Source organism: Eptatretus burgeri, chromosome 3, assembly GCF_056783735.1.
Source record: "Eptatretus burgeri isolate ZD-2024b chromosome 3, Ebu_testis_v1, whole genome shotgun sequence".
Lineage (NCBI taxonomy): Eukaryota > Metazoa > Chordata > Myxini > Myxiniformes > Myxinidae > Eptatretus > Eptatretus burgeri.
Genome location: NC_140963.1, coordinates 80,646,064 through 80,660,771, shown reverse-complemented (window position 1 = coordinate 80,660,771; position 14,708 = coordinate 80,646,064). Strand labels below are relative to the sequence as shown.

At 41.8% G+C, this 14,708-nt stretch overlaps 1 protein-coding gene across 7 annotated transcripts in view; it reads right to left on the bottom strand.

Annotated features, from left to right (window-relative positions):
* Positions 1–605: 605 nt before the first annotated feature.
* The window catches only part of LOC147030288 (sorting nexin-10B-like), a 65,900-nt gene continuing 51,797 nt past the window's right edge, over positions 606–14,708 (bottom strand). For 6 of the 7 annotated variants that reach the window (XM_085874197.1, XM_085874199.1, XM_085874195.1 and 3 more), the window contains 2 exons: positions 5,687–5,995; positions 606–2,390 (listed from right to left, as the gene is read on the bottom strand). In XM_085874197.1, coding sequence (XP_085730323.1) covers positions 2,339–2,390; positions 5,687–5,995 — 361 coding nt within the window. In that variant the 3' untranslated portion in view covers positions 606–2,338. Of the gene's footprint in view, positions 2,391–5,686; positions 5,996–14,708 lie in introns of those variants that run through there. The other variant, XM_085874201.1, reaches the window with a different exon arrangement.

Sequence of the window (14,708 nt, the reverse complement as noted above, 5' to 3'; positions counted from 1 at the left end):
ACAAATGTAGGAGCTAATCCCACAACTCATTTGCAAGTCTTTATTTAAACGAATCCTGCACATGTGGTACAGTGCAGGAATCACCACAACTGAGTATGAGCAGGGGTGCCCAGCGTGACCGATAAACGCCGGGTTCCTCCTCGCATTCATTCCTTCCCCTCCCCTCCCTCCTCCCACACCACCCCCCTCCTTCCAGACTCCCACCACAACCTTTCCCTTCCTTCATTCCACCCCTGTCTCCTCCCACCCCACCTCTTCCCCTCCCTCTGGACTCTCACCCCCCTTCCCGTGCCCCCCCCTGATTAATGGAGGTTGGCTTTGGGGCCTCCCACTCTTTGGGAATGTGTACAGTGCAAAAATGCATGTTATCTCCACAGCTGACTTGCAATACCCTCTGCCACCACCACCCAGTGGTGCTACACGATACACATTTACATTGAGAATTTTTGTCGACCTTCCCTCCTGAAGCCCCACAACTACAGATGAAACCAAGTAGACCATGTTCACCACTAGGTCAAACTTGGTCCATGTGTAAGTTGGTAAGTTCAGTGGCAATTGGCCTGGTACTTTTGGCATGATTGGTGTTACACACAGACAGACAGACAGACAGAAAATGACATTTATTTATTAGATATCACAGGAACCACCATATTGGGCACAGCGCAGGAACCACCATATTGGGTACAGCACAGGAGCCACCATATTGGGTACAGCACAGGAGCCATCATATTGGGTACAGCACAGGAGCCACCATATTGGGTACAGCACAGGAGCCACCATATTGGGTACAGCACAGGAATCACCATATTGGGTCCAGCTACAGAAACCACCATATTAGGTCCAGTTACAGCAACTACTCTAGGTTTCACCTGCAGGAGCCACCTTGGTTGGTCCAGTTACAGCAACGACCATATTAAGTCTAGTTGCAGGAATGACCATATTGGGTCCAGCCACCGCAACCACCACATTGGGTACAGCAAAAGAACCACCATATTGGGTACAGTGCAGGAACCACCAAATGGGATCTATCCACAGAAAGCACCGTATTGGATAAAAACGGTATATAAAGGCTCAAAATCAAATAAAAAACCGGATATCTACTTTCTTAACAATATTATTGAGGAAGTTCAGTCATTCAAACTCCCAGGTCTCACTATCAGCAATGATCTTTCTTGGGAAAACCACATTTCAAAGTTGGCCTCCAAAGCCAACCGCCGAATGGGCATTCTCCATTGTACAAAGTCCATCCTGGCACAGCTGAATTCCGAGCCACCTATTAAGGCCTTCATCCACAGCTTGATAAAGTACTGCTCTCCCTTCTGGCCTGGCTCCACTACCTCGTATCTTGCTCAGTTTGATGCCGTGAAAACCAAGGCCTTTAAGATTATTGGAATCTCCCGTGATGAAGCTGAGGCTATGGGCTTATGACTTCAGCATCGCAGACAGTTCGGTGGTCTCTCTGTCGTCTACCGCTTCTTTTATGGTTTTGCACCTCTGCTTTGTCACCCCCCCCCCCTTACCCAAGTTTCTTCATGCTCACATGGTCCACCATTAACCCCCTTCTGGTGAATACCTAAATTCAGGATCACTGCTCACCACCACTTATTTTTTCCTCCTTTTCCCTGCCTGTGGAATGAACTACATTCTTTTCAATCTCACTCTTTCCTCCAGGTCTTCAAGACAGATGTTCACCACCATATCTCAGATCATCCCCAATCCAAAACCATGATCTTTTCTACCCTCGTTACCACATCCCGACCCCCACCCCAATCCCTACTCCTTCCAAATTTCCAGCTTTCACAGTTGAGAGGTTCCTTCTGTATCCACCACCCCCCCCCCCCCACCCCCACACACACACCCACACACACACACACACACACACACACACACACACACACACACACACACACACACACACACACACACACACACACACACACACACACACACACACACACACACACACACACACCACCTTTCTGTTTCACACCACCCTGTCTCTGTTGTTCCTTTTGTCCTGTTGAATCCTGATCAGTTCAGTGTACTTGTACTCGCTCCTCCACAAGCCTCGACTATGTATACAAAAATAAAAATTGAAAAATACAGATTCTTTTGGTTAAAAAAAAATAGTCTTGTTGCATCCGAGGATGTCTGCCTTCCCACCCGAACTCATTGAAACATTCACTGTTCTGACATGGAAAACGTCTTTGCAGGACTATCTTGAAGGTCAGTGCAAAAATGAGAGGAAATCTCATTTCCTCAAAATGTTACAAAGTTTGTGTACACCAACAAACAAAATTGGATGTGATGAGAGGCAAAAGCCTTCAATTTGTGAGGATCACCCAACCACCATCTGTGTCTGTCCTCTTCCAGCTGCATCTCCATCTCGACTAGAAACAAAAGAAAAAAAACTCAGACTGTTAAAAATAAAACTTTTTAAAACAAAACAATCCCTCAATCCAATCAACATTCAGTGTTCCACAGATTTAACAGCCCATTGCTCAGAGTATCCAAATGGTTGAAGTGGTAGCTTGATGGTGAGGACATTGGGCTTGCATCTGAAAGGTTGTGTGTGCAAATTCAGTGAAGGCAGCTATATTAAAGATTTGGATTCCAAGTTTGAGAAATTCGAGTTTTTCGTTTCAGGCTAACTGCCACAGCACTATTGGATTGTCGATGACCCCCCCCCCCCAATGAACCCCCCAACTGGCTCAATAATGATCGTCAGTGTGGAACATTGTTGCTGCCCGAGATACGTTGTTGGGGCATTCACTGTGGTGGAATCTTGTTCACTTTCCTTGTTGAAGCCTTTTCTGAATGACTATTGGTCTAAATCCATCTACTCTCTATCGAGTGCAGCCTGTGGCTGCTGGTTGCATCATGGGTTGGGACACAGCTTTTGCCGCTGATGCAGTGTCCCCCTTACTAGTACACTGGTACTCATTTTGCCGACCTCGGAAGGATGACAGGCTGAGTCAACCTCCTGGTGTGTATTAATTCAATGGCCAACAGGGCTTGAACTCAAGACCCTAGGATCCCAAGCCGCTCGCCACCCTAACCACTAAGCCAACACCAGGCTACATTCCATCGACTGTACTTCACAAATAAAAACCAGGCCAAAAGGTCTTTTTTCTCAAAAAACTCCTGATTGCTTTTTATCCCCCGCCATGTGGCGGAAGGAGGATATTGTTGTCATCCGGGTCGTCCGTCCGTCTGGCTGGCTGGGCGTCAACATTTATAGCTGTGAGTGCGATAACTCGTAAACTGTTCACCATATCGATTTTAAATTTGGGTCACACATGTACCACCTGAAAAGGAAGAACCCTATTGATTTTGGGCGTGGCCAGATCCAAGATGGCCGACTGGGGCGGCCATCTTGAAAAAAATGTTTTTTGTAATAAATGGAAAACCACTTATCTGATTTCAATTATTTTTTAATGGCGGGGGATTCCCCATCTCTGATGGTATATTTTAACACTGTCACCCCACTCTTCCCTGAGCCTTATTTTGCATAAAAATGTAAAATCATTATTTCATAGAGGGGGAGGGATGATGTGTTTTCAGTTAGGGTCCCCATCAAGGGAGGCACAAAGCTCCCCTCCCTTTATATGGGACAATTACTCTGAATGCAACTTTAACATGGGGACTGAAAATTTGTTTCTCAGCTTCTACTGGACGAAATTGGCTGCAAATTTCAGAAGTAAATCCTTTGTACGTCAAGATAATATGTTCCAAAATTCAGCAACGTCCATTTCCGCATTCTTGAGTTTTTAACGAAAACCCTCAAAATTCACGTTGGTGTCCGTCAATCTGTCCATCCATCCGTCTGTCCACCCAAAATGTGTTGACGCTCATGTCTCAAAGGCTATATATTGAAACGAGCTGAAACTTGGAATATACATCGGACAATACATCTAAATAATGGCTTTCAAAATAAATTCCACCAAAGTGCCATAGTTTTTGCTTTTTTGGCAATTTTTTCCTCATATTCAACTATCCACAAATAGCCATCAGCAACATCATTCAATTTTGCTTGGTTTGCACCGCAGGGCAGCACTATCCATCTTTTACGGATATGCATTAGTCGATCAATTTATGTGTGCATCACAAAAGTTGTCTACAGTTGTACATACTCATTACTTTGTGTTTGCAAAGTGAAGAGCAGGGTTAAGCGATCGGTAGCATACGTACGTATGTCGTACGTTGTATGTCATACATGTCTGCATTTTCTTCAGATCAAAAACCGTTTAGCAGAGGAAATTGAAACTTTACCACATGTTACATGATCATGTGATATAGCACTCTTTTGAGGTCAACATCGGCCAAAGGTCAACAGAGGCCAATTTTCTAAAATCCTAAATTTTCATCTGATTGACTAGAAATTTGAACAGGATTTTCATATCGGGTCAAGGAATTCAACTACCAACTATTTTTGAGGTCAACATAGGCCGGAATTTCTAAAATTGACAATTTTCATCCGATTGACTTTATATTTGAAGAGGATTCTTGGGGAAATGACAGTGACATAGAAAAGACCCCTTTATATGCATGTGCCATGTGGGCAACTATAGAAAAGAAGGGACATTGTTGAGAAAAATGTCAAGGGCATAGAAAAGGCCCCTTTATATGGTATGTGCCATGTGTCAAACTATTGAAAAGAAGGGACATTGCAAGGCTTGTAGAACATGTCAAACAATTGAAAAGAAGGGACATTCCATGGCTTGTGGAAAATGCCAGATTTAATCAATAACTTGATTATCAAATACTCTTCAAATTTCAAGTCAATGGATGAAAATTGACAATTTTACAAATTTCACCTAAGTTGTTGACCTTTTGGTCTTATGTTGACCTCAAAAATAATTGTTGGTTGAATTGAATAAGCAAATATGCAAATACTCTTCAAATTCCAAGCCAATTCGATGAAAAGTGAGGATTTTAGAAATTCGACAGTTATTGACATTTGGTCAATATTGATCTTTCGATCTTTTGACCTCAAAAACAATAGGTTTCTTGCTTATGACGAACTCTACCAGGTGTTGAAGTTTCGTGACGATTGGTTTATAATTGTGACATGTAGGTGGTTGACATACAAACAAACAGAGAGACAGACAGAATAATCCACGCAACCAACCAATATACTTGAAAAAAATCTTCGATTTTCACAAGTAACGAACTTACATTTCAGACACACAAGTGATGCATTTACTTATAAGCAACTTTGGTCAGATATTCTTGACATGCCATAAATTATCTATATAGGTTTTGATGATCATATGTGTCTTTTAACGAGTTATACCCAACTGCCAACTACAACATCATTACAGCACCACACATAAATGCACACACAAGGGACTACAACTTACCTGGCACAGAATGCCACTCCGAAATCAGTTTCATTCTCAGACGACCATATATCTATACATTTGATACATACTTGGAATCTATACATTTGAAACCCATATCTAATCGATTGGTGCATCCAATGTCACAGCTTCCTGTCGTTATAAAAATAATGATGAGCTATCGACTAACGTGTGCTCATTCAATGAAAGATCAATATAAACAAAATGGCGCCCGTGACCCATGTGACCAGAAATTTCTGGGAGTGTCATGTCCTACTCCTAGTATATATAGGAACTCTATTTTCAGTGAATGGAAGTAGCATGATCATTTATTACAAGTTTACCTTTCAGAATCCGAATTCAAAGACAATCCAAGATCACTGCCATGTAGAGATGTGGTTGAAACCATTTCGACATTAGTGCCAAAGTTCTCTGCATATCCAGGGGTCACCATACCCTGGGTGTCATCTGGTCTGTGGTGATGGGGTTCAATCTGTAAAAAGCAGGAGGCATCAACCTGACCAAGAATTGCTTCCCTCACTGAGAACGATGTCTGTCCAGAAGCACATGCCTCGATCATCACCCTGGGAAGGCAGCTTTGCAAGAAAAGGTGCAGACAGCTGTTCGAAAGCAGGACTGGTGACCTGACAACCCTAAGCAAAATAAACACAACATTCAGATGGATTGAGAACTGAACAAAGTAAACCAAAATCACAAACACATCAATAAACTAGCAGGGCACACAGTAGCACGCATACCTCCACCACGCAATGCCTGATCCAGCAGAACATATTGGGCCCAATACATTTTAAAAATATGTGATACATAATTTTTGACCCTACCTCTCAAAGGTGAAGAATCACTAAAAAAAATTAAATAATTATCGTATCCAGATCTTCACCAAAAACGAATCAATTCGGCCTTGTCACACACCCAACCTGTCCACTAAGTTTCATCCGAATCCATGCACAACTTTTTGAGACATCGTACTATATATCAGTTTCGCCCGATCTCTCAATAGTGAAGAATCACGTAAGAAAACAATCATAATTCTTCCTTCGAGTTCTTAGATGCCTCAACATCAAGTAAGTTGAAGTTTCTGATTTTTTGACTTTATATACAAATTTGGATTTAGTACGAATGAGGGATTCACTCCTCAAAGTAATTGACAAGGTTTTTAACTCTTTTAATCAGTCTTTGTGTGTCAGGATTGATAGAGCATTCTTTTCTCAAAATAAATATTCAAGTTTTCATTGTTTTGATAAGCAGAAGTTTATGGATGCTGTTCATTTTATTTAATTTAAAACTTTTGTGTCTTTTTGTTGGATAATGTTTCAACAGGTTAAGGGTATTCCCATGAGTGGGAATTGCAGCCCCTGACTAGTGGATATTTTTCATATTTTCTGTGAATTTTCATTTATGCAGAAACTGATGAAGGAGAAAAAAAAAACATTAGGATGAGCTAAATTAAATATTATCTTATACATGTCATTATATACATGATATTTGTGTGGTTAACTATAATTTTTTTGATAGGCAGCTTCACAAGATTTATCCAGAAAGCTTGATTGCAAACAGGAGTGCTAATGATTGTACAGTTGCTGCATATCTGGATGTGTTAGAGTTGGACAGAGTGGTTTTAGTACAAGTGTTTATCAGAACGTTGATGATTTCAGTTTCCCTGTAGTCTTGAGACCTTTCCAGGTATCAATGTACTAATTAAAATGGGTTTTGATGTCTTTTCATCTCAGCCACTACGATTTGCAAGAATTTATTCAGTAAACGATGATTATGTGGAACGTGCTGAGAAAGTTTTTATCCATCATGTTAAACAGATGATATTTGGCTGATTGGTTGATCAGGTTTTGTGAGAATGTCTTTCGACTCCATCGTCACCTTTTGTTTAAGTTTGGTTGGTTTTCATGTCAACAAGTTCCGATTGCATTTGATACAATAATAATGAATTTATTATTTTAATGAGGTATAAATTATTTAATTAATATTGATGATTAAACATGTGTATATATATATATATATATATATATATATATATATATATATATATATATATATATATATATATATTTCGAGATGGCATTAAATATTGGAGGTATTTAGATTAAAATAAACTAAAAAAAGATTATTTATACAATACGTTATAAATAAGCATGAATATAATTTATTGGTGGTTGCTAAGATACGCAGTGCAGCATGTTAAAATTGGTTGTTGATGGCAGTTTGAATAATTGAATAACAGTTTGAGTCGATGGTTAGATGGAGGTGCTGTGAAATGGACATGTCTTCAAGGTAAAGTGTTTATCGCTTAATATATTAGCATATAAAGTGGTGCATGATTAAAGTTATTCATATGTAGTAATACTTTAAGCCTGTTGTTGGCGTAGTCGTTAGGGCAGCGGCTTGGGATCCAAAAGGTCCTGAGTTCAAGCCCCGTTGGGCCACTTAATTAAAAATGCAAGAGGTTGACTCAGCCTGTCAGCCTTCCGAGGTCGGCAAAGTGAGTACCAGTGTACTGGGCCCGGTGTATGCCCCGGTTAGAATAGGTGTACCATATCCTTGTGTCGTAAGAGGTGACCAGGGTTGCGTCAGGAAGGGCATCCGGCGTAAAGCCTGTACCAAATCATAACGGATGATCCGCTATGGCGACCCCTAACGGGAGCAGCCGAAAGAAGAAGAAGAAATATGTAGTAATACTTTAAATAAAAGCAATAATTAAATGAGTTTGTATGAGGATATTGTATTGCTGTGTTGACAGACTGTCTGAACACAAGTTTGGGTTGTAGGTCCATTGATGTTGAGTAATCTACTGATGTGGACCTGCGATTGGGGTTGTGGATCCACCGTTTGGAGAGGTTCTGGGCTGAAAGGATCAAAACTTCGATGAAAAATGGTGCCCAGCTGATGATATTATGAGTTAAGGTTATAACTTCAAAATAAAATAGCTTTTGTAAGTACTTGACAGTACATCACATATCCATGTTTATATATGTGTGTGTGCGTGTGCGTGATATTTATATTTGTGTGTATGGATATGTGGGTTGTGTGTGTGCGTGTGCGTGTGCGTGTGTGTCTTGTAATGCCTGGCTTTCTTCTTGGGACTACGGTGCAGTAATTGGTCTTTATTTTTATCAGATCCGGATCCAGAAATTAATCTTCACCAAAAATGAATCAATTCTTCCTCATCACACACCCGACGTGTCCATCAAGTTGTCTGAATCCATCCACCACTTTTTGAGATATCATGTTATGTTTCATTTCTGGCCCTATCTCTCAATGGTGAAGAATCACTTTAAAAATTATTGCAGCTGGATCCAGATATCCACCAAAATCAAATCAGTTCATCCTTGTCACACACCCAACGTGCCCACCAAGTTTCGTCAAAATCCATCCACAATCTTTTGAGATATCCTGCACACAAACAAAGATACATGTCGTGCGTAGCGCAACACTTGCAAAATCCACCCCCCCACCCTCAAAAAAACCCCCAAAAACCCGTTGCTATGGATACATCAAATTGTCCATTTCATAAAGATTAAAATTGACAATCTAAATCCAAGCTGAGATCCATCGGATGAAAATTGGCGATTTTTCAGATGAAATTTGATGATTTTAGAAGTTTGACCCTGAGTTGACCTTTGACCTTTTTACCTTAAAATCAATAGGCTTCTCAAATGAGATGACCTCCACAACTTGGTAAAGTTTCATGATGATCGGTTTAAAATTGTGACCTGTAGGCGAGTGACAGACAAACAGACAGACAGAATAACAAAATCGACTGACCAATATACTTGAAAAATCTTCGATTTTGCAAATAACAAATGGACAAACAAACAGACAGAGGTGAAAATGTAACCTCCTTCTACCTTCAGTGACAGAGGTAATAAAGAGAAAGAGAGACAGAGGAAGAGATAGAGATCTCCATAAAATGGCAAGACAACTCTGAGATGCATCAGTAGTTTATGATAATGCATGCATACATGGGGGTACCGGGGCGGGGTTAAGGCCGGAGTCACATTTGGCACGGCAGCTGTAGGGTCTCCAAAATCTACGGCCACTAGCAATTATACGGCGGCTGCAGTATTTCCACGGTCACACAATGTAGCAGTCACATATGTTTTTATTTTTCGGGTAGCCGCATGGCGTATTTAGAAATTGTGGAGACCGAAAATATGGGGTTGCTGTACGGTCTTTGATTTGATGTCGCACGGTGACCTGAAGGGGGCCCTGCTGCGGCCATATAATTTTCAAGGCAGACGCAAGGTAGCCTCAAGGTGACCGCAGGGGGACCGCAGGGGGGCCCTAAGGCGAACGTACGGCCAGACGGGTGGTAACGAGTGGGTTAAAAAAAAAAAAAATTTTTTACCAGTTTTTTTTTTTCCGGCTTGTTGAATTGCTACGGCGAACGTAGAAACGAAAAAAGTTATAACTCCGCGTTATAATTCCACGGCGACCCCTTTGGCCTGTAAAAGATAGCCAAATGGCGTCGGGCCACCCTGAGGCCACCGCAGAAACTCTGCGGCCGACGCACGTTTCTGTCAATTCAGAGGGCGTACGGCCGCCGTATCCTCGCTGTAGTGCAAATGTGACTTAGGCCTAAGCAGAGTCATGTGACCCGCCCATGTTCTGATGCTGTGCGCTGCTGTGTTGACTGTTGTGCCCGTGTCTGAATTAAACCTGTTGTTCCCACTTCAGAGCCTTCATCCCTGTCTATTGAGTACTTTACAGTGGCAACGAGGATGTCTTCATGCATCGGCATATTACAAGAATACACAGTGGGGGATGATTGGGAAGGCTCCACCGATCGTCTGGAGCAGTACTTCGTGGCAAACAAAATGGACACCGATGAGGACGCTGAAAGGCGGTGAGCTGTATTACTGACCGTATGCGGCACCCCGACGTATGGCCTCATTAAAGATCTTCTTTCCCCAGCCAAACCTTCTGCCAAGTCATATGAAGAGCACGTCAATCTCGTGAAAAGACATTATCACCCTAAACCGGGTAAGATCGTCTCGAGATATAAATTTTATACCCACCATCGTCAAGATGGTGAGTCAGAATCTGAGTTCGTGACTGATTTACGCCGACCCGCCGAATATTGTGAGTTTACAGATAAACTCGAAGAGATGCTACGTGATTTCTTTATAATGGGCATCAATGACGACTCAATTCTGCAGACACTCCTTCCTGAATCTGACCCCAATTTGTCTAAAATCATGGAAATTGCCACTGCGTGTATGCAAACTGCCGAGAGCCTGCGTGTGATCTCTAACAAGTCAAAAGTTATCCAGCAGGACTCATCAGTTAACAAGGTAACCTTTGGCTACAAGCAAAAGCGTTTTAGCAAGCCACCAAATTCACCTCTTCCTCCTGACATTTCTGAATATACCCAGAAGGTTGGGGTAACGTGTTGGCGTTGTGGTGATAATCATCAAGCTTTCCAATGTTGGTACAGGAATTACACCTGTGACAACTGTGGCAAGCGGGGACACTTGAAGTGTCATTGTTCTCGATCTCAGTCGAAGGACTTGTCTCCTGCTTACCACATTGGGGTGAACCCTGATGCAGTGGACGATAGGTCACAGAGCACAGTCTGCAGCTGAGAGTCAAGTGTGGAACTTTATGAGGTTTTCTCTGTGGGAACAAAGAGCTTCGATACTCCAATTATAGTTGATGTAACAATTGATAAGATCCTGGTGCGGATGGAAGTTGATACCGGCTCTTCCAGATCAATTATGAGCGAGAGCAAGTTCACCTCCACCTACCCTTCGAGAAAGGCTCCTGCACTCCGGCCTGTATCTACTGACTTGAGAACATACAGCAAGGAGGTGGCTCCTGTAGTTGGCTCAGATGGAACAGTGCACATTTGTGGGGACTACAAAATGACGATCAACCGCTAATCAAAGCTGGATGGCTTCCCTTTGCCCAAAGCATAGGATCTTTTCACCACTCTCATGGGTGGCCAGACATTCACTAAACTTGACTGGACCAATGCCAATGCTCAAATGGAACTGGATGATGATTCCTAGCCATATACATGCATCAACACTCATCATGCACTCTACATGTACAACAGATGCCATTTGGCATCCGCTCTGCAACAACAATCTTCCAACGCAAGATGGAGACATTATTGAAAACTGTACCAAAGACAGTCATATTCCAGGATGACATACTTGTGACTGGCAAGTCACAACACAAACACCTCGAGAACTTAAACAAAGTACTCAATCGGCTGTGATAAGCTGGGTTACGCCTAAGGCATGAGAAGTGTACCTTTATAGCACGTGAAGTTGAATACCCGTGTCATCAAATCTCCTGTCAAAGCATTCTGTACATGTTCCGACGCTGTGCTGTGCTGTGTTTTGCCCATGTCCAAATTAAACCTGTTGTTCCCACTTCAGATCCTTCGTCCCTGTCTATCGAGTACATTACAAACTCCAAATGGGGAAGTGTGCAATCTCAGCATGTTTATCAACTGAGAAATACCTGTCAATGTAAAAAGGTTTATTTTTTAAAATCAATACTTTGTGACAAAATTAAAGATATGCACTTGAGCTCAAAGACCAAAGTACCCATACAATGTAATGTAAAGCTATTAAAAGCTTGTCAAAGAAAAACATGTGGAGGCCAACCTTGGGCATCAAGCCAAAATACATGGTCAGAAAAGAAGCTGTGGTTTCTGTCTTTAAGAATCATCAACAAAACGAAATCAACTTAAAATGTAGATATTACACGGCAACCTGTATACTGCTTGGCACGACATCATATCTCGCCGAACAGAAGGTAAAGTGAAATCAGAATGTATTGTTTGCATAACTCAACAAGTTAAAAGTGACAACTCAATCTAAGATGGTCTCGCTTATTCCGCTATATTGTCCACCAGTCCTCTCCAAAGTCGCATGTGTTCTTCCCGAATCAGACACCTGGTTACCATCTCCAATTGTACGCTGATCGCTCACCTCCATTCATTTATCCGTGAACCGACTCTCTGTGATTGTTGTCTCGTGGTGCTTTGATCTCCTGTCTTTCAAGGGTTCTGCTCACAGTCAACTCATGCTTTCCCATTTCCTCACTTCTGCGAGTTTTACAACCACTTACCCCTCCTTCCCCTTCTTCTCCTCAACATTTACTCATGTGCAACGTCCTTGTCTCCCTGTTGCCTTTTGATCCTTTGTCAGTTTGTAAACCTTTGACCTGTCATTTTTCTCCTCCACAAGCCTAGAATAATCTATAATAATAAATGTCAGTGTGTGTCAGTGTATGTGTGGGTGTCTCCTCCATAACTTCAAAAGCATGAAACCTGGCAGCCTGAAACTTTGCCTGCATACGAAAGGAACTGCAAGGAAGTGCAAGAGTGAAAATTGTGTATTTGGGTAAATTTAAATACCCCTTTTGAAGATAATTAATGGCCTTGTTTAATTATCCTTTATCAAAGCTTATGGTTTCCTTGGACACTTCGCTGTCCCTCGCTGAGGGTCTTAATTCACTTTATTTGGGCCTGTTCAACAATGCCTTGACTTGGAATGGGCCGCAATGATTTCTTAATGACAGTTTTTTTTTTTCCTTTTCCTCACTCATATCATCGAATGCCTGATCATCGTCCCTACCAATCGCTGGATACATTGCAATGCTTATAAATGCCCAGAGATGCCAGCGTTCATGGCTTCATTTCATTTCTACACATGCAATAAGCTCCAGAATCTCTTAATCTGAGCGAAATTTCAAAATTTTAACTCCGGAACTCAGCTTATCAGACGTTCCGACTGCTAAAATAAAAAATGAAGTGTTCATTTGTCTAATTCGGATATTGCTTGACATTCCATGCATCTCCGGGTGCATGGTGTTTATATGACCGATCGGCGATTGCTAATCGCTTGCCAAGCCAGCCATTCCTTATCAAGTGTTTCAATGGAGTGCTTACTTGAATGCTTAAGCCACTTGGTGAGCTTGGTTCTTCGTTTCCAAGCCATGGCCATACACTGAAAAAGTATTCGCACTGTCACTGAATATATCGATTGATTTGAACAAACTTCAGGCCAAACTCGCCTGCTTTTGACCCCGCACTGCAGTGTATGCAGTGCCTCGGGCTGTGGCTCATTCACTGAAAATGTGCAATTTTATTTGAAAGTTTCCCCTTTTTGTATGATCTTCTTTCATTATATGGCTCGTCACTTCGGCATAGATAGATACAAATAAATAAAAAATTAAACATTTCGTTTTTAAAAGTTTCTTCAACTGTTTCGTTGGAGTGCTTGGTTAAGCCACTTGGCGCACACTCTTAAAGCTTCGATGGTGATACTGCAGTTTGATACTAGAGGTAGGAGGGCAAAATAAATTTGATGATTACAATGAGTAAAAAAAAATTTGTTCAACCACGATAAAGCAATGAATCACCACATCATGGCAGGATAGCTGAGAGGTATACATGCTTGCTCTAAGTTGTCTAGCCTGGGTTTGAATCCTGACCTAGCTATAAAATGTCATCCTGGTGTTTCACAGGCAGGACGAGTCATCAATGTGTGTGCCATATCTCGGATGGATGGTAAACTGGACGTCACATCTGCCGGAATCCCGCCGCTCTCCTCTCCCCTTCTCCTCCTCCGTACTCTCCCCACTCCCCCCTCCCCACTCTGTCCCATCTGCCCCTCTCACCCCTCTCTCTTTCTCCCACCATGACACCTCTCTCTCCCATCCCTCAATCTTATTGAATACATGCATTAATAAGAACTGTAATATCATTTAATCTCATTATCCACTGAATATTAATTGAACTCATATTAATATAACTCGTATTAATAGAACTCATATAATGGCTAAAAGAGGACCTGCAAGAAATATAATCATCCATGCCTATTTCTATTCTTGTGCCTATTAAACAATGTGCTTGCTGTCGATCCAACATATATTTGTGAAAGTAATTAAACCCTCTGACTTAGAGACGCGGTACGAGCTCCAGTCAACCTTAATTATATCGATTAAACATATCAATATACCTGATATAACACAAATTAATTTTAGTTTGCAATTCTTGTGTGTGTCTTGGGGCTTGTGTGTGTAGCCAGCCTGCACAAAAGATTGTTTATGTTAGCAAGGCTGAGAGTATTTTCTTTACCAAGTCTGGGAGACATGCCAAAGTGATAACAGAGTGGCCGATTCACCTTGTTCTTTCGTTTACTGCATGAACTCAACTTTGTTACTCCTTTAACAACCTTGGGGGTTGTTTGTGCTCTATTGTGATTGGTTGAGCTTAGGTCAGCTCCAGGCCTCACTTGTCTGCCCACCTGATATGTTCTCCTCCCATCCCGTTTCGATGGGAACCCATTCCTGCTTCTATGAGAAGTAGCCACA